Below are 21,102 nucleotides of genomic sequence, written 5' to 3'. Positions count from 1 at the left end.
TCTGCTGGTAAAGTGGCTGGCAGCTGCCCGGGAGGTAAACTACCGGGGGGTGTAAATCAGCTCGTACTTTGCCTTGTGTGCAACCATCTCCGCGCAAGCGCTGGGTAGCTACCCGGAGCTAGACACCGATATACGGAGTTGGCTAGACTGATTTTCAGCGACTTCTCACTCTCGAGTGTGGTGCTATCTATCGTCAGATGTATGAAGCTTATTTCGATTGTCTTATTTTCCTGTGCTTGCATCTGTTGATTATCACCAAAAAGCCTAGTAAGGGGAGTCTGAGAGTTATGGATGATTTATGTCAAGCTTTCGTTATTTTAATCTATAAGCTTCAAAATCAATACCTAATTGGGATTAAAATCTCGAGATTACATTTTCTTATGCCAGTTATAACCTGTCATGTAAGGCAGCATTTTTGGAAAGTATTCTCGTAGTAGATTGGTCAAGTCACTTGCTCCGTAATAGAAGGCACGCAGGTTTTCATCATCTTTCTAATTTACACTTAAAAATTTATTTTCTTTCCCTGCCATTGTTCTTAACTCTTTTTTACGTGCTTCCATATACGTATATACACCCACATTTTCCTTACGGAAAATGCCTTTGAGCATTCTATCTGCAGGCTTCTGTGAATTGATTACCTCCACGATGCTCTATTTGCAACTAGCTCTGTGACCTCGTTTAGTTCCACGTGCTTCCATTTATTGATAATGCATTTCATTCTAATGTTTAACTTTATGAAGACAAAGTTGGAAGGTACTGTTAAAGAACTAATCGGGGTAAATATGCATTCAGAGGAAGAGGAATTTGGGAATGGAATAGTGTCCACTTTCTTCAAAATCACTTACAAGAAGACTATGTAAACAACTGATAGGGAATCTGCTACCTGTCCAAAAGTCCTATATGCTATAATAATCGTAACATCACTTTCTATAAGTAGCACACATATAAAGCATCTTCCTAGTAGACATAATATTGTGATTAAACATTTCAGTGAAATATATTATTAACTAAAGAACGTGTGAAAAGAGGCATACAGATTAATACAATGCTAATAAGGAAAATAAAAAAGATTTGTCATAATGAAGACTCGAACCTACATACCTCGTGTTATAAACTCAGTACATTAGCCATTACGCTACAGACAGCTTGGCGTAATTGTGATACATACGATAAATTATACCTGGTGTCTGAAAACTAAAAAAGTAGAAAATTAAAGCCCATTTGAAATGATTTCCAAATAGGTTTTGATTTTATATCCTTTTAGAGTTTCTTTGCGAAAGCTTGACATATAAAATGTGTTTCCTACACTACCAATGAGAGAGGCTGGTGTGACCGTTGCAACTCAAGGGAAGCATTAATGTTCAAAATCCTGCAATACAATATCGATCACTGTTACAGTATCATGCTTTTTTCAGTATACTAAGCTAATTTAAGTTGTATGTCACCAGAAATACAGCTAATAATGTTCAGCTCTCCGAACTTGCCCGGCAGGTAAAGTCTTATCGGACCCTCGAAGTGGCCGATAAATTACGCGCCGGGTAACTACGATTTATGCTGCCGATAACGCTACCTGGGAGTGGTCAAACGGAAACATCCTTTTACGCGGAGGGCAAGTTACACGCTACTTTACCAGTAGGTGGTAGAACCGGCCTTAAATCAAGCTTTTAAGGAACCACTTTCTGGATGAAGGAACAGTACTGGAAGATAGTACAGGGATAAATGCAGGCATTTTGATTGATATGTTGAAGAAAGGCACTGGTGAAGATAAACTGTGCCAAAAATTTAATCCTTCTTTCCTTACTGTAAAAGGGAATGAAAGACAGTGTGTTGGACCAAAAGTATATACATTTATGAACAGCTGTTAGAATGAACGCTTTGGTATCATAATTTGTTATCAGTATAGTAATATGATGTGGCAATAGCATGAATTAAGCCAGACCAGAAATCATTGCATCTGGCTTACAGAAGTGTTGCCCAGTGCTGTCTGGCTCATGACTCGTGCATAGTGAGGCACACAGTAGGCCACACACTACATGCCGCAACGAAAGGTTAACTTCATGGACACCGCATTGGATTGCAAATTTCTACTAGCTGTATTCTATGAACTGCCAGCTATTAATCATATCTTTGTGTGCTGTTTTTGACAATCTCCATCAGCATTTTTCAAGATATTTTAACAAGAAGCACTGACATTTTAACATGATGCAATGCATCCAAGGAATTTAGAGCCTTATTTTAATTTCATATTTTACGTGTTGTGCACACAGTTCACCCCAGATCCTTTTATTACCTTTTAACGTCATTTGTGTTCATACATTTGTTTTGGTCATTAGATGTATTTGCACAGTTTTATATTATGGCTGATGGCCAGCCAAGGCCGAAACTAGTTCCAAGATTAAAAATGTAATGTAAACATTGCATAATATAGTATTGAAAAGGTTTAATTATTATCGCTGCAATGAGGTGACACTCTCCAGGTGGCAGTGGGCTGGTACTGGGTCGCACCCTATCATATGTCTTTTCTAGGTCTAATAGTACTAAAATTAGGTCTTTCCCTCTCTCCCAGTGTTGTTTCATTGACATAATTATATCCCTATAGTCGGCACACTTTCTTCTGCATTGTTTTTAAAATTAAGAGTTAATAATGATGGTGGTGGTGATTATTGTTTTAAGAGGAAGTACAACTGGGCAAATCTTCATGTCTCAGATTTCTGGAGGTGCACTCTGTGTCACACAACACAGCCATCGGAACCAGTTGTTCCACGCGTACGCGTGTGTGGTGAAAGTCTTGTGACTAGGGAGAAAGTATTGATGTGTATATTTCTGTAGATGAGGTACATCGCACTGATTATTAATTTGGGAGAAGGATTGGGCTATTCACTGTTTCAGGTTTGATTTTGAAGTGGTTGGTATATACAGTATATATTTAAATAATCATATTCAGTTCTTACATATTGTGTGTATCGGACATATCGCATCAGTTTGGGCAGTTTTGTTTCATGAACTGTGCTATTTCTGTAAGATTTGTTTCAAGTAATTGTAATTTCTTTCATTTAACACTGCGACTGCAGCCTTTAACACACCGGTACAGTTGATAAAGGTTGGCAGTTTTCTAGATCTCAGCAAGGGAACAATATCGTTCAGTGCTCGAACAGGAATCAGGTAATTCTTATTGTTCAGAAATATATTTGATACAAAAGAAAGATGGCAAATACTTCTTTTTCAGCCTAAATACACTGACTGACAGAGCAAATGCAACACCAAGAAGGAGTGGTTCGAAAGGGATGAAAGTTGGGGAAAAAACAGAGACGGCATGGACGAATAATTGATGTTTATTTCAAACCGATATGCAGGTTACACATTGCGCACGGCATCGACTCAGTAGGATGTAGGACCACCGCGAGCGGCGATGCACGCAGAAACACATCAAGGTACAGAGTCAATAAGAGTGCGGATGGTGTCCTGAGGGATGGTTCTCCATTCTCTGTCAACCATTTGCCACAGTTGGTCGTCCGTACGAGGCTGGGGCAGAGTTTGCAAACGGCGTCCAATGAGATCCCACACGTGTTTGATTGGTGAGAGATCCGGAGAGTACGCTGGCCACGGAAGCATCTGTACACCTCGTAGAGCCTGTTGGGAGATGCGAGCAGTGTGTGGGCGGGCATTATCCTGCTGAAACAGAGCATTGTGCAGCCCCTGAAGGTACGGGAGTGCCACCGGCCGCAGCACATGCTGCACGTAGCGGTGGGCATTTAACGTGCCTTGAATACGCACTAGAGGTGACGTGGAATCATACGCAATAGCTCCCCAAACCATGATGCCGCGTTGTCTAGCGGTAGGGCACTCCACAGTTACTGCCGGATTTGACCTTTCTCCACGCCGACGCCACACTCGTCTGTGGTGACTATCACTGACAGAACAGAAGCGTGACTCATCGGAGAACACGACGTTCCGCCATTCCCTCATCCAAGTCGCTCTAGCCCGGCACCATGCCAGGCGTGCACGTCTATGCTGTTTAGTCAATGGTAGTCTTCTGAGCGGACGCCGGGAGTGCAGGCCTCCTTCAACCAATCGACGGGAAATTATTCTGGTCAATATTGGAACAGCCAGGATGTCTTGCACATGCTGAAGAATGGCGGTTGACGTAGCGTGCGGGGCTGCCACCGCTTGGCGGCGGATGCGCCGATCCTCGCGTGCTGACGTCACTCGGGCTGCGCCTGGACCCCTCGCACATGCCACACGTCCCTGCGACAACCATCTTCACCACAGGCGCTGCACCGTGGACACATCCCTATGGGTATCGGCCGCGATTTGACGAAGCGACCAACCTGCCCTTCTCAGCCCGATCACCATACCCCTCGTAAAGTCGTCTGTCTGCTGGAAATGCCTCCGTTGACGGCGGCCTGGCATTCTTAGCTATACACGTGTCCTGTGGCACACGACAACACGTTCTACAATGACTGTCGGCTGAGAAATCACGGTACGAAGTGGGCCATTCGCCAACGCCATGTCTCATTTCTCGTTCGCTACGTGCGCAGCACAGCGGCGCATTTCACATCATGAGCATACCTCAGTGACGTCAGTCTACCCTGCAATTGGCATAAAGTTCTGACCACTCCTTCTTGATGTTGCATTTGCTCTGTCAGTCAGTGTAATATCCAGGAACCATTGTTAATGGTAGTGTGGTATATTCATTTTGTGACATAATCAGTAACTTGGGGTACCAATAACTTACCAAGGGAGATGTTCAATAAATTTCCAATTCCTTTGCAATTATTTAAGAAAAGGCTAGAAAAACAACAGATAGGGAATCTGCCACCTAGGCGACTGACCTACATGCAGATCAGTAGTGATTGACTGATCCAATAGAATTTCACTCTTATTGCTAGAAAGCTGCACAATCAGAATGCTGAAATGTACAGTCAGATTGCTGAGTGGCACTCTTTCAGAAACTCTGCAACTCGGTAATAGTAATAATAATATAATGATAATGTTGCAAAGTTTGGGCTAGGAAGCCTTGGGAGAAAGGAGTCGAGCTGCTCAACTAAGTGGTGTGTTCCGAGCTGTCAGTGGAGAGATGGCGTGGAATGACATTAGTAGACAAATAAGTTTGAGTGGTATCTTTAAATGTAGGAAAGATCACAATATGAAGATACAGTTTGAATTCAAGAGGACAAATTGAGGCAAATATTTGTTTATAGGAAGTGGAGTTAGGGACTGAAATAATTTACCAAGGGAGATGTTCAATAAATGTCCACATTCTTTGCAATTATTTAAGAAAATATTAGAATCTGCCAACCTAGGCGACTGCCCTAAATGCAGATCAGTGGTGATTGATAATTGATTCCTGAGACACAGCCAGAAAACCAATTAATCAGCTTAGGGAAAAACAGAGAAAGTGGGACTTCAGATCTCCTTTGAGCAAACAGAGTTCATAACAAACATCAAGCTGGCACCCAGAGAGCTAGTGTAGGGACAAGCAAAAATAAAGTGAGCAGAAAAGTTTAAGTGCCTAGGAAAGTGGATAGAACACAATGTCTCCTTGAAAGAAGCCTTGCGTCACTCATGAGCAAAATGGAAATGGCTTACCAGCTAACTAAGGACATCTACAGCAAGAGGGAAATATCCTTCAATGCGTAGCTGAGGCATTATTGTAGTATCATCCGACCAGAGGTCCTATACACTGTGGAATGTCTCACAATGAACAAGAAAGGCCTGGCTGAAGAACTCAAGGCCAAAGAAATTATTTAGAGAAAAATCTTGGGCCCATTCAAAGAAAATGATGAATACAACCATGAACTACACAACCATGTGGAAAAAGTAACCGACACCATCCAGAAAAGAAGGATCACCTTTTAAAAATACGTAACGTGAATGAACCCAATTAGCTCATTAGCTACTTTCAGAACAAGAAAGTCAAAGGTATGGTTCACTGAGGTAGAAAGAGCTCTTGAAGATCTGGAGGTCACACGTAATGATATTCTGGAGCTTGTCCCACTCAAGGAGAAACTTCAAGCATGCCATGGTTTTGAGAAAAAGCCGAAGCAAAAAACAGGAAAGGCATTGACACAGGAGAGAGAGAGGGAAAACATAGAGAATGAATAGGGAAGTACTGGGCAAACTCCCACGGTGGGCGAGGGACGGTAGAATAACACCCACAGTATGCCATGCCTGTCGTAAGAAGCAATTAAAAGGGGCCCAGGGGTTCTTAACTTGGGAGGATGGGTTGGCAACCACCCAAGGGGCCCTTAGCTGAGTCCTGGCATTGCTTCCATTTACTTGTGTCAGGTTCCTCACTTTCATCTGTCCTATCTGACCTCCCTTTATCAACTCTTGTTCTTTATCGACCCTGATGGTATTAGAATATTCGAGGCCTAGGGAGTCTTTCATTTTCACATCCTTTATGCCCTTGTCCCTCCTTGTCCTATACCTTCATTTTTCAAAGTGTTGGACCCCTTCCCTTTTCTCTCTCTGATTAGTGTTAATAGAGAATGGTTGCTTAGTTGTACTTCCTCCTAAAACAATAATCACCAACACCACACTGTGCAAACATCAAAGCCCAAAGAGGAGACATAAATGACATGATCCATAGTTGGCTATAATATTAATAATGATGATGATGATGATGATGATATCATCATCATCATCATCCCCTCTCCAGAGCAGGTGTCTACTAGATCCCGTGCAGCTGTGGCCAGGTGTACATAGGCACTACAAAGCGCAGCATCGCCACATGACTGAAGGAACATAACAGTCATAGCTGGCTGGGACAAGCAGATAGATAATGAGTCGCTGAACACCCGCTGCTAGCAGGCCAGGACATACAGTACAGCGACACCAAAGTACTGTCACCAATGTTATCTTATCATGCCTAGCTACAAAGGGAAGCCACTGAAATCCTGAAGAACACCACAGCTTCCAGAATTATTTGATAAGTTAATCAGCTATGTAGGAAACGACAAGGAAAGAAATGTGATTGTAGCGGGAGATCTGAATTTACCAAATGTCAATTGGGAAGGAAATGCGAACGACAGGAAGCATGACCAAATGGCAAATAAGGTAATATGGGAAGGACAGCTGATTCAGAAAGTGATGGAACCAACCAGAGGGAAAAATATCCTGGATGTGGTACTGATAAAACCAGATGAGCTCTATAGAGAAACTGAAGTAACAGATGGTATTAGTGATCATGAAGCTGTTTTTGTCGTAGTTAAAAATAAATGTGATAGAAAGGAAGGTCTTAAAAGTAGGACTATTAGGCAGTACCATATGGCTGATAAAGCAGGCATGAGGCAGTTTCTAAAAAGTAACTATGATCGGTGGAAAACGGTGAATAAAAATGTAAACAGACTCTGGGATGGGTTTAAAGAAATTGTTGAGGAATGCGAAAACAGGTTTGTACCTTTAAGGGAGGTAAGGAATGGTAAAGACCCACCTTATTATAATAGAGAAATAAAGAGACTAAGAAGGAGGTGCAGACTGGAAAGAAATAGAGTTAGAAATGGCTGTGGAAGTAAGGAGAAATTGAAGGAACTTACTAGAAAATTGAATCCAGCAAAAAAGGCAGCTAAGGATAACATGATGGCAAGCATAATTGGCAGTCATACAAATTTTAGTGAAAAATGGAAAGGTATGTATAGGTATTTTAAGGCAGATACAGGTTCCAAGAAGGACATTCCAGGAATAATTAATGAACAAGGGGAGTGTGTATGTGAGGATCTTCAAAAAGCAGAAGTATTCAGTCAGCAGTATGTAAAGATTGTTGGTTACAAGGATAATGTCCAGATAGAGGAGGAGACTAAGGCTAAAGAAGTATTAAAATTTACATATGATAACAATGACATTTACAATAAGATACAAAAGTTGAAAATTAGAAAAGCGGCTGGAATTGATAAGATTTCTGGGGATATACTAAAGACAATGGGTTGGGATATAGTACCATATCTGAAGTACTTATTTTATTATTGTTTGGTCGGAGGAGCTATACCAGATGAATGGAGAGTTGCTATAGTAGCCCCTGTGTATAAAGGAAAGGGTGATAGACATAAAGCTGAAAATTACAGGCCAGTAAGTTTGACATGCATTGTATGTAAGCTTTGGGAAGGCATTCTTTCTGATTATATTAGACATGTTTGTGAAATGAATAACTAGTTCGATAGAAGGCAGTTCGGTTTTAGGAAAGGTTATTCCACTGAAGCTCAACTTGTAGGATTCCAGCAAGATATAGCAGATAATAATAATAATAATACTTTATTAACGGTAATACCATTTTACATAGCAGTAGAGAAGAATAAACAAAACAAAACACACTAAAAAGAAAGCTCAATGGAGTATAAGTAGAAAAATATGTACAGATATATACACAGGTTATATCACAAGTAATCGCAGGAAAGTAATAGTCAATTCTGGAGATTATGTAAGTGATTTCTCAATTTTGACAATGAGCAGTTAAATACATCAATATCCACTTTGTTTAGAGATCTTGACATTCGTTCAATTGCTCCATTGAATGCGTAGTTAGTTCTATGCCAATTTGTAAACAATGTGCTCTTGAACATTGTGCGTCTGTCTGGTACATGTACGTTAAGTGTTACAAGAAGTTGTGGACAATTCACCAAGGAATGAAGCAATTTAAAAATGAAGAGTGTATCCAATAATTCACGGCGTTGTGACAGACTATGCAGATTTAAGGACTGTTGTAAGGATGTATAATCAACATTATCATATGAGAATCCTGCTCTAAATGAATATAAACGAAGAAATTTATGTTGTACTGAATCTAATCTATGGATAGAGGTCTGATGAGAAGGGTTCCAAAAAGGTGTACAGTATTCTAGTATAGGGCGTACCATAGACACATACAGCAATCGATAGGTAGCTAAGTTTGAAAATTCTCTAGAATATCTAGTAATGCAACCCGATCTTTGAAATGCTTTTTTACAAATATTTTCAATATGCTCATTAAACGATAGGTTATAACTGAATGAAACACCAAAGTCATTAACTTGTGAAACAGGAGCAAGAATGTTGTTATTACTAAATTTGTACTGAAATGATATTTTCTTCTTGTTTTTAAAAAACAATATTATTTTACATTTCTCATGATTAAGTTTCAACCCATTTTGAATACAGTACTTTTCCAGATGATGTAAATATTCTTGAAGTTTTAAACAATCAAGTGGACAATTAATTTGCATAAATTTTTTTGCATCGTCAGCAAACAAAAGCAATTCAGAATTCTTAAGTATATTTTTAATGTCATTTATGTAGAGAGTAAATAGTAAAGGCACAAGGTGAGACCCGTGAGGAACTCCACTGGTAACAATTATAGGTGCAGAAAAATGATTCCTTATTTTAACAATCTGCAGGTGATTTTTAAGATACGATTCAAACCATGAGAGGAGAGGCCCATTAATTCCGTAGCCTGTTAGTTTTTGCAGCAAGATATCGTGGTCGACAGTGTCAAAAGCTTTTGAGAAGTCTGTATAAATGCAGTCCACTTGGGAGTGGTTCTCTATTGCATCCAAGAGGAACTGATAGAATAAAAGAAGATTGCTACAGGTTGACCGTCCTGAAAAGAATCCATGTTGCTCATCAATGATGATGTTTCTAAAGAGAGGTGTGATTTTGTCAAGAATTATTGAGTCAAAAATTTTGGAAATATGAGAAGAGATTATAACTGGTCTATATTGTTTTATGTCAGTTTTATCACCATTTTTGAAAACTGGACTAACAAATCCTTTCTTCCATTCCACTGGAAAAACACCTTGGTTTAATGATAAGTTGAACAGATAAAAGAGTGCTTCACATAAAATAAATGAGCAGTTCTTGAGCAGGTAAGTTGAAACACCATCAGGTCCTACAGTTTTCTTTAATTCCAGAGATATCAGTTTGTTGTAAATTTCTGCCTTACTAATGTTTATAACTGATAGATTGACAGAGAAAGGATAATCATATGACATACTACTACTGATAAGAAGAATAAACAGATGAAAAGTGATTAGCAAAAAGATTGAGAATATTTTCTCCAGTATCTGCTGTAACTTCATTAAGATGCATTGTTGAAGGAATATTATCACATGACCTTTTAGAACTGAGATATTGCCAGAATTTCTGTGGATTGGAAGTAATACTTCGTTCACAATTGGAGACATACATTGTATAACAAGATTTAGATTCAGACTTGCATTCATTTCTTAATTTTGAGAAATGCTGATAATCACTATTGAGACCTGATATTTTGTATCGCTTGTGTGCTTTCTTCTTTTCAATAATCAGAGACTTCAATTTATGATTAAACCACTTTGGAAATTTGGGAGTCTTAAAATTCCGTATAGGGATGTAAAGTTTCATGCCACAATGTAGTAATGAATAGAAGATTTCTACTGCTTTATCAACTGATACATTTTGAAACATCTCCTTCCAGCTGAACTGTGACAGATAATAATTTAGTCCATTATAGTCACCATTTAAAAAGTCTATCAGCAGTCTATAGCTCATTTAAAGGTAAAGAAATATCTAATGCTGGGTGGTGTCTATCGAGGGGGACAATGCTTTCATTAATAGATTTTACTTCAATGGAACTGGAGTTACTGAAAACCAAATCAAGGAAGTGATTCAGAAAATTTGGAATAGCATTAAACTGATTTAAACAGAGATAAGAAAAAGTGTCTATAACTAAACTGGACTGCATAGTGTGGTTACCTACTGGCATAAGGCCAGAAGATGTTTCTTCATTTACTATCCAATTAAGATGTGGTAGATTGTAGTCACCAACAATGAGCAATTATTATTATTATTCTCATGTCAGATACATCAAAAAAAAAAAAGGAAAACAGTTACAATAATTTCAAGTAACATTTAAATAATCTTGGACCAATACAACGCTACTTTGAGTCCTCTCTTCGTAGCTCGATGCAGGTCATCTTGCGTGCACAAAGATGGACACAGCGGACACTGAAGCATATGCTGGATGGTTTTATCTTCTCCGCAGTCACACTTGGTGTTGTCGCCATTGATGAAGCCCCATCTTGCCAAATTAACTTTGGACTTCCCACTCCTGATCTCAACCTATTGAGAGATTTCCAGATTGTCCAGCTCTCATTGCAACCGAGTGGCAAACGTTCCTCAACCGCCATCTGCTCAGAGCCTTGGGGGATCTTCGTCTTCCATAGCTGTATCCTTGCCTTCTCAGCTGGTACTATAAGGTCCTGAGATGTTCGTAGGAAGCTCTTCCTAGATTTCAGTCTCTGTACTGGAAGCTCATGTCCATGCAGTAGATGAGTACTTTTGTGCTTAACATTTGTCCTTTCCTTGTTTGCAGCTACTTCTCTTCGCACACCGGGTGGTGCTATCCCTGCAAGACGATAGAGTTTTTCAGTTGGAGTAGACTTTAGACAACCTGTAACAAGTCTGCAGGTCTCATTAAGTGCTATGTCTACCTGTCTGGCATGAGATGAATTGTACCAAACAGGGCAGGCATATTCCGCTGCAGAATAACATAGTGCCATGGCGGAAGCACAAATAGTTTTTGGTTGACTGCCCCATTCTGATCCAGATAATTTATGTAGAAGATGATTCCTGGTGGAAACTTTAAGTTTAGTGTTCATGCAGTGTTTCTTGAATGTAAGAGCTCTATCAAGCGTCACTCCTAGGTATTTTGGAGTTTCACAGTGTTGTAACTCAACACCTGACCACACTATATGCAGCTTACGATGAGCTTCCCTATTTTTCAGATGAAAGGCACAAACTTGTGTTTTCATAGGGTTAGGCCTTAACTGGTTTGCCTTGTAATAGGATGACAAACTTTCGAGGGCGATGGTTAGATTCCTTTCCACTGTCTCAAAGTCTGTACATTGTGTTGCCAGAGCAAGATCATCAGCATACAAGAAACTTCTGCTATTTGGAGCTACCGGCTGGTCATTCGTATATATATTAAAGAGGATTGGTGCCAGCACACTTCCTTGAGGTAAACCGTTTGTTTGTGTCCTCCACCGACTGCGCTGTCCTTGGAAGTCCACAAAAAACCTACGGTTCTGAAGAAGGGTTGCGATAAATCTGGTTATCTTAATATCCTTGGTCAGATTGTAGACTTCAACTAACAGAAGTTGATGGTTGACGGTGTCATACACTGCAGTCAAATCTACAAAGACTACACCTGTCACCTTGTGTCTTTCAAAGCCATCCTCAACGAATTGTTTAAGATTCAGTAGTTGTTCAGTGCAGCTCTTACCCGGACGAAATCCAGCTTGTTGTGGTATGAGGAGAGGGTCAATCATGGGTTGAATGCGATTTAAGATCATCCTTTCCAGTAATTTATATAGATGACACAAAAGGGTAACAGGTCTGAAGTCTTTAGGATGATTTCCTTCCTTGCCAGATTTGAGCAAAGCAATTACTCTACTTTTTTGCCATGTCTTTGGTATCTGACCTCTGCTCACACATCTATTGAAGAGTTGCAGAACCCATTCTTTGGTTTTAGGCCCAAATTTCTTTATCTGTTCTACTCGAATGTCATTTAGACCCACCGATTTTCCATTTTTACATTCTTTGATGACTTTTTCCAACTCCAACATGATGAATGGGACAGTGAGGTCACTTCTTCTTGAATCTTCCTCTGTATTTTTGGCCTTCGGATTTTATTGGTTGCTTTCCCATTTAAGAGCAGTTGGTGTGCTATCTGATTTGCAGTGACAATGAAATGTTGGGTAGTCTTCGTTGGATCATTGTTAAGGTGTTTCAATAATCTCCAGGCTTTATGGCTATCTCTCGTAAGATCTATACTTTCAATAGTTTTCATCCACTGATTCCGTTTTGATGTTGTCAATGATGACAATAAATGGTTGTCAAGATTTGACATAATTTTTTCAACAGCACTGCAGTGTTCAAAATATTTTTGGACAGGAGACTTGGGTGGAATGTATTCAGCACCAATGATTAACTTTGTGGTGTTAAAAGTCAGGGACACAAACAACTGTTTAACTGTGTTAATGCACGGTATCAGAGTAGGTTTAAACCTCTTGTTAATACAGATCATTACCCCCCCATGGGATGCCTTCGTACTCGTTAAAGAAGACCTATCACATCTGAACACTGAATACGTTTCGAGTCCGAGTTCCACATCACTAATTTCATCATTTAAGTTTGTTTTGGTTAATACCATGAAGTCATAGTCAACTAAACATGAAGAAATTTTAAGTTCAGTTAGTTTGCTTCGAAGTCCATTTACATTTTGATAGTATCCTCTAAAGTGTTCAACTAACCTTTTTATTGATGTCTTTGGTGCTTTCTTAGTATAGTGTATCTGATCTCTGTGAAATTATTCCCTATCTACATTTTGTATTGTAATCCTGATATAAGTTATACTTTCTAAATCATTTTCTGTATCACTTAAGTTTTTGCCATTAGGATTAGCATACCCCCTCATTTTCTTAATTAGTTTCCCGAGAGCATTCTACTAGATATTCTATTGAGAAGTTTACCAAACTTAGAGGTTCCTTTTCTGTTAAGGTGTAGCCCATCTTTTCTAAAATCACTACCTCTTAGCCAACTATTACCATCGACAAAAAGGACATCTCCATTTCGGCATAACCAGTCAAGAGTGGAGTTTACAGCATCTATATAGCGATAATCAACATCATGCCGATATAAAACGCCACTGAGACAAAGCTTTGCCACCGGAAACCTCCTTTTTATCGCAGTAATAAGCCTATCAGTTTCGGCCATCATGTCACTAGGTGTTGAGAAATTATGAAGGTCATTTGTGCCAATATGAACTATCAGGGCTTCAGGATTTTCTTTAATACTGTCACTGTTTACATGTTCAGCAAGTTGACCCACTCGTATGCCTGGACAGCAGTACGCAATTCCCTCTTCAACTTCAGGTCCAACATTTCTTATCATCGAGTCACCCACTATTACTGTATGGGCTTGTTTATGTACAGGTTGCCGACAGGATTTTTTTTGTCTTTTCAACACTGCAGCTTAGTCATATTCTATGATTGCCTCATGATCATTACATTCTAATGCTTGAAAACTGTTTTGTGTCACTATATTACTATTTACAGAATCTTTAAATGCAACATGTTTCCGGTTAGGCCTAACTTTCTTCGACTTAACCTCTTTAAAATCATTTCCGTATTGTCTCGGATTCAGGAGGTCAAATGGACTGTATCGCGATTGACCTGTCTAAAGCATTTGATAGAGTGGATCATAGGAGACTTCTGGCAAAAATGAGTGCAATTGGACTAGACAAAAAGAGTGACTGAATGGGTTGCTATATTTCTAGAAAATAGATCTCAGAGAATTAGAGTAGGTGAAGCTTTATCTGACCCTGTAATAATTAGGAGGGGAATTCCTCAAGGCAGTATTATCGGACCTTTATGTTTTCTTATTTATATAAATGATATGAGTAAAGGAGTGGAATCTGAGGTAAGGCTTTTTGCGGATGATGTTTTTCTCTGTAGAGTAATAAATAAAAAAACATATCAGACGTAAGGATTTTCAGGCGTTTGCTCTATTAACCAGCGTTTCGTCTTAGGTCTGACACTAGACTCATCAGTGTGGGATGTGTCAGACCCTACCCACTGACGCTGGGTGTATGCAGGTGAGCTTATCAGAAGCCTATATAAGAGGCACAGTCTGATAACTGCATACGGGAGATAAATCTTCACAATGGAATTATTGCCCGCCTAGCAATTCCGAATGGAAAATTCTAAATTCCCATGGAGGGAATTAGATATCTAGTAATAAATAAGTTACAAGATTGTGAGCAAATGCAACGTGACCTCGAAAATGTTGTGAGATGGACAGCAGGCAATGGTATGTTGATAAACAGTGTTAAAAGTCAGGCTGTGAGTTTCACAAATAGGAAAAGTCCTCTCAGTTTTAATTACTGCGTTGATGGGGTGAAAGTTCCTTTTGGGGATCATTGTAAGTATCTAGGTGTTAATATAAGGAAACATCTTCAATGGGGTAATCACGTGAATGGGATTGTAAATAAAGGGTACAGATCTCTGCACATGGTTATGAGGGTGTTTAGGGGGTGTAGTAAGGTTGTAAAGGAGAGGGCATATAAGTCTCTGGTAAGACCCCAACTAGAGTATGGTTCCAGTGTATGGGACCCTCACCAGGATTACCTGATTCAAGAACTGGAAAAAATCCAAAGAAAAGCACCTCAATTTGTTCTGGGTGATTTCCGACGAAAGAGTAGCGTTACAAAAATGTTGCAAAGTTTGGGCTGGGTAGAATTGAGAGAAAGAAGTAGAGCCGCTCGACTAAGTGGTATGTGATACAAATTCTTATAAAGTTGGAATTCAAGAGGACAAACTGGGGCAAATATTCATTTATAGGAAGGGGAGTTAGGGATTGGAATAACTTACCAAGGGAGATGTTCAATAAATTTCCAATTTCTTTGAAATCATTTAGGAAAAGGCTAGGAAAACAACAGATAGGGAATCTGCCACCTGGGCGACTGCCCTAAATGCAGATCAGTATTGATTGATTGATTGATTGATTGATTCTACTGTAAGGAGGAATCTGAATGGGTAAACAAAGCCTGGTTTTCAGTCCTGAAAGCTTTAAATCCTGAAGAACACGATGGTCGCAGCAGAACAGAAAAAGCAATGGGTGATCAGTTGCCTGTTTCTGCCAAGGCAGGTCGATGTACATCAGGCTCCTTAATGCTTCAACCATTGGCCAAAGAACAGCCAATGAGCGACCCCCCCTCCATTATGGCAGAGCAATAGGCGAGCAGCGCACTGCAGCCTGCACTATATCATGAGGTAGAATTACAACACAATTTCATTCCACTGTAAGCTTTGCTCCTATCAAAGTCAGTCGGAACCCTTGATAATGCTGAACGTCGGGACTGTCACATGCTCCCATGAACACAGCCCTCATTCACTTAGAAGTTTCTTCTATTTCTGTGCGTGGTTTCTTTAGGCATACATTTTCTGGTCTCTCCAAGGCAGCTAAACAAGTTTATCTAACTTTAAATCTCAAAGCCAAATTTGAATTACTTGTATCTTGTTGTTCCACATGACCTGGTAGTTTCAGGCATAGGATAGCACTTGACTTCAGTGTTATCCTTGGAGGCAATCCCAGACTACGAGATCATTGATAGAGCTCCAAAACCTGCAGCGTGAAGATGATGATCACTAAACAGAGCATCAAGACCGTGCAATGAATAAGTTATAAATATTACGTTCTACCATCCCCTCACTAGTTAGCTGTAATCCTTTGATAACATTGCACTATATATAGGTCTTTTAAAAATATATTTGTGGTACGGTAGTATTTTTCTTTGCCAGGCAACTATAAGATGATTATGTACCTAAAAATGTGTGTTACTGTCTTCGATAACAATTTTTTTTTCCGTGTGACTATTTCTAGCCAAGTGCGGCCCTTGTAAGGCAGACCCTCCGATGAGGGTGGGTGGCATCTGCCATGTGTAGATAACTGCGTGTTATTGTGGTGGAGGTTAGTGTTATGTGTGGTGTGTGAGTTGCAGGGATGTTGGCGACAGCACAAACACCCAGCCCCTGGGCCATTGGAATTAACCAATGAAGGTTAAAATCCCCGACCCAGCCGGGAATCAAACCCGGGACTCTCTGAACCGAAGGCCAGTACACTGACCATTCAGCCAACGAGTCGGACACGAACATTTATAAAGCCTTATTTGAGAAATTGAGTATTTGTTCTTTTTATGTTCACTGGTCTGTTTACCTTTATAACACTTGATTTGAGTAATTGTGGTCTTAACTATGACATTAAAAAATCATCCATCCAGATAATTACCATTGGTGAATCTCATTAAGTCAGAATTTCATAACAGTGTTGTTATATCAACCACCAGTGAAAATTCACTAAGTCAGGACAACTCAATAATTAACAAAATAAACATTATACTGACATAAATAAAAGTAAATATGAATTAAAGGAGACATTCCAAATAGAGCCTCAAACAATTTACAACTTCTTAGGTCACGATCACACCCCAAATGCCAAAAGTGAACTCTACATTCTCCCCAAACTAAAACTCTATTTTCCCACAATAAGCAAAACATGACTTAGTGAGTTTCCCCAGCAAGCCTACGATATATTGACATGTTTATTATTACAGTGTGGTTTCACTTCAGTCAAAAGAATAATAACATACACATATACATACACCCACATACTCCTAGAACATACCAAGAATACGGTTATCTATAATTCCTCATTGAGCATGAAAAGTGACTTAATTATGAATATCTCAATTTATTTCATCTTAACTTTTATCATTTACTTGGGTAGGGGAACCTCCATTATTGATGCTTATATTGAAGAACGTTTGTTATTGTTATGTCTGGTAATTTTAATATGTAACTAGCCAAGTTGACAGTGATGAGGCATTAAGAAAAGAGAATAAGGTGGCAATATTTGTTTTATTTAGTGTACAGCCTTATGTGCTGAGTACTATAGTTTTGATTATCTTGCTGAAACTCTTTCTTTGTAGTTTATTCTATTTGTGACTGTTATATACAGGTAAACCTCGTTATACGCGATAGTTACGGTCAGCAAAATTTCCGCGCATACCAAATTCGTGTAAATCGAGAATCGCTTTATATGTAAAATATATGATTAGGTTTCCGTTTACTCATGTATTAAGTTAAAATAGCAGAGATTCTTAGTATTTTTACAAAAAGTAACCATTATGCATTTTAATGCAAACTTTATGCACTTAAAAATGTAACACTGAAACACACTATGATAAACTAAACTCTGCACACAAGCTTTTGGCTTTAGCTTGAATAGCAGCTCCAGAGAGAGGCATGTGTTGTTGGTTGTGATGCTCAATCCAATCCATTCTTTCCATCGGTTCCGAGCGAGATTTGGTCACTCCAGTCACACTTAAGTTAGTAAAAGATTGAACAGTTTTTCGAATTAATTCCACATTGTCACAAATAGTTCTCACAGTGGATTCACCAAGTCCCAAAGCACGCCGAATATCAACAATACGCTCACCTTTCTCATTGCGATCCAACGCTTCTAATTTTGTTTCTAATGAATACAACTTTGGTACACGCTTCTTTCCTTCGACAAGCACACTTTATTTCCTTTTAACCGGCATTTTAAATACAAAACCTGTCCAGTGCATCTCCACAGCTCTACTGACCGGAACTGACGATTCACGTCTCGACAAACACGACAGAAGATGCGCGTAGAGATGTGCTTGCCCGTTTAATCTTGGCGTGCGAAGTAGTTTAGGTTACAGAGTTCGGCACGCATGTCTGTACCCCCCTTAAGGCATTACAGCTTCTACATTCTGTTAACAAACAGCCGTACTAGTCTTTAAACCAAAATTGCGTATATGCAAAATCGCGGATAACGAATCCACGTATAACGGGGTTTACCTGTACCTCAGTATGGTAGATGACTAATAAAACTGCAACTTTTCAAGCTCATGTTGATAATTTATTAGTTTTTTCCCCACACAATCTTAGTAAAGTACAGTAGTAATTAAGTATTCTGTTTTTTATAAGGATATTTTGTTCTGTACTTCAGTTTAAAATACTACATTTAAATGAGCTGCAAGGTTCCATAATTATTTCACCATAATATTAAGTAAATTAGTACATATCTGTATTGCTAATTTGACAGATTAGTTGCGCCCAGTTGTTTTGGTATTTAGGTTGCACCTGACGGAAGAGTAAAGCAACGAGTGAGATATCAAGCTTTTCTCTGTATTATTAACATAGAATTTGTGTTTTCAGAAAACCTGTGTGGTCAAAAGCAACACACAAACAGCATTATCAACATTCATATAGCGCATGCCATATTCATAGTTTACTATAAACCATTGGTAAGTGCAAACACTTGAATTTTGTCACCAAACAACAATCCAGCATTCTGTTAAACATCTTCCTATTTTGCAGAGATCATAGTTCTAGATTTCATGAAAACGAAGGTATAGCTAGCATGCCATGACTTTTACCTCAACAAAAACTAAATGAAGAAGAACAGAACAAACAAAACAAGGACAAACAGTATGAAAAAAAACAAAAAAGAAGAGAAAAATAAAACAAAGAATAACATAATAAAGCAAATAAAATCAAAATAAAACAAAGAACAGAACAAAAAAAAGATTACAAAAAAGAACAGATCAAACAGAACAAAGAACAGAACAAACAAACAACATACAACTTAAAAAAAGATCAGAAGAAACAAAACAAAGAATAACAGAAAAAATATATATAACAAAGAAGATCAGATCAAACAAAACAGAAAAGAACAAAAAAAACTGAACAAAGAATAGAACAAACAAAACTAAACAAAAAGGAATACAGCCACACAAAACAAAGAACAAAACTAAAGAAGAATAGAATAAACAAAATTAAACTAATCAAACTCTAGAAGAACAGAACAAATTAAACAAAACAAGGAAGAACAAACAAAACAAAATTAAAGTAAATAAAACACAGAAAAACAGAACAAACAAAACAAATCAAGGAAGGACATAACAAAAAACAAAACAAGACAATAACAATACTCTTAAAAGCAAGCCATGTTCCACATCAAATTACTTCATTTCAATATTGCTTCTACTACTCTGAGTACTGGTAAATACTAGCACAAAATAGAAAACTTCTCATCAATGACATTTTATTCAAACACATTTCTTTGTGTATAAATTACTAATAATTTAAAACAGGGGATATTAGTCATTTATAAACAAATATCTATCAACTGCAAATTATGTTGATGTAATTATCATTTATTTAATCATCAGCAAATGCACCGATACAGACCTCAACAGAGCCACTTCCACAACTTTTGAGCAAATGGTGTGAGAACCTGACTGCACTAATTACAGTATTGTTATTATTTCTTCCAGGATAAAATGGTTGTATTTAACAAGTTTTGCTGCTGTTGCAAGCTACGGACTGGGACTATCACACTGGCGTGGTTTGGACTGGTAAATATTCTATTATTAGATGTTTATAACCTTTTTTTGGGTCTTATACAGGATGGTCAGAAACAACATGAACCGGATATATGAGAGTTAGAGGGTTTGTCATACTGACAAATCATTTGAAAATATTCATTTGATATCCCTCACCATTGTCATTTTATCAGCTGCAGAAGTTAGCCTGTCAGATTGCTTTGCAGGTGAATTCAAATAGGGTTTACAAGGTGGTGTTTCTAAATATGTATGTTGCTTAAGACCGGCTTGAGAGCACCATCCCCATGGGAGAGATTTGAACATGGACCTCTGATCGGACAGAATCATGCCACAGTAACTATGCCACGGTAACACCGGCTGAAACCCACACGGTGTTTGTATTTGATGCTAATTTCTCACCATCGGTTGCTAGACAGCCATGTGGTATCCGTACAGTGGACTCGGACTCACATTGCAATGTAAGATGTCTGATTGGTGCTCCAAGCCAGTCTTAAGCCATATGTAGATTTAGCATCACTGCCTCACAGAGCCCATTTAAATTTGCCAATGAAGTGATCGGGTTGGCTATCAGCACCGCTGAGCGGAGTAGCTCAGACGGTTGAGGCACTGGCCTTCTAACCCCAACTTGGCATGTTCAAACCTGGCTCAGTTCGGTGGTATCTGAAGGTACTCGAATACATCAGCCTCATGTTGGTAGTTTACTGGCACGAAAAAGAACTCCTGCGTTACAAAATTCCAGCACCTCGGCATCTCTGAACACCATCAGAAAGTGGTTAGTGAGTAAAATAAATAATATTATTAACTTCAGCAGCTAATGAAGTGACAGTGGCACAAGATACCAAATTATTTTTCTCAAATTATTTATCAACATGACCAACCCTCTTAACACTCACATACCCAGTTCATGTTGTACACGCTATGCCATGTATACTTTTGTTGTTGTTGTTGTTGAAGGCGATGATGTCTGTTTGATAGGTGCTGCCTGCCTGTAGTGGAGATATAAATTTTTTTGTGGATAAAACGTTTTTTTGTACATTTTCTCATTTTCTTATTTATTATAAGTAATATATTCACTTATAAATGATCATTTTCTGATCTGTTTGAAGATCAGTTGCATGAAATTCCTAGTTTTGATTAGAAAATGTCTTGGTTAAACC

At 38.7% G+C, this 21,102-nt stretch overlaps 1 protein-coding gene across 1 annotated transcript in view; it reads left to right on the top strand.

The window, feature by feature from the left end:
* LOC136875008 (lysosomal-associated transmembrane protein 4B) overlaps window positions 1-21,102 on the top strand; it is a 168,960-nt gene that overhangs the window by 101,630 nt on the left and 46,228 nt on the right. Inside the window, exon 2 of the mRNA XM_068227954.1 lies at window positions 19,877-19,957. Within this exon, the coding sequence (XP_068084055.1) occupies window positions 19,883-19,957 (75 nt within the window). The 5' untranslated portion in view covers window positions 19,877-19,882. The remainder of the gene's footprint in view (window positions 1-19,876; window positions 19,958-21,102) is intronic.

The sequence above is a fragment of the Anabrus simplex genome, chromosome 5 (assembly GCF_040414725.1).
Source record: "Anabrus simplex isolate iqAnaSimp1 chromosome 5, ASM4041472v1, whole genome shotgun sequence".
NCBI lineage: Eukaryota > Metazoa > Arthropoda > Insecta > Orthoptera > Tettigoniidae > Anabrus > Anabrus simplex.
Note: the sequence above shows the minus strand (reverse complement) of the source record. Positions and strands in the feature narration are given on the sequence as shown.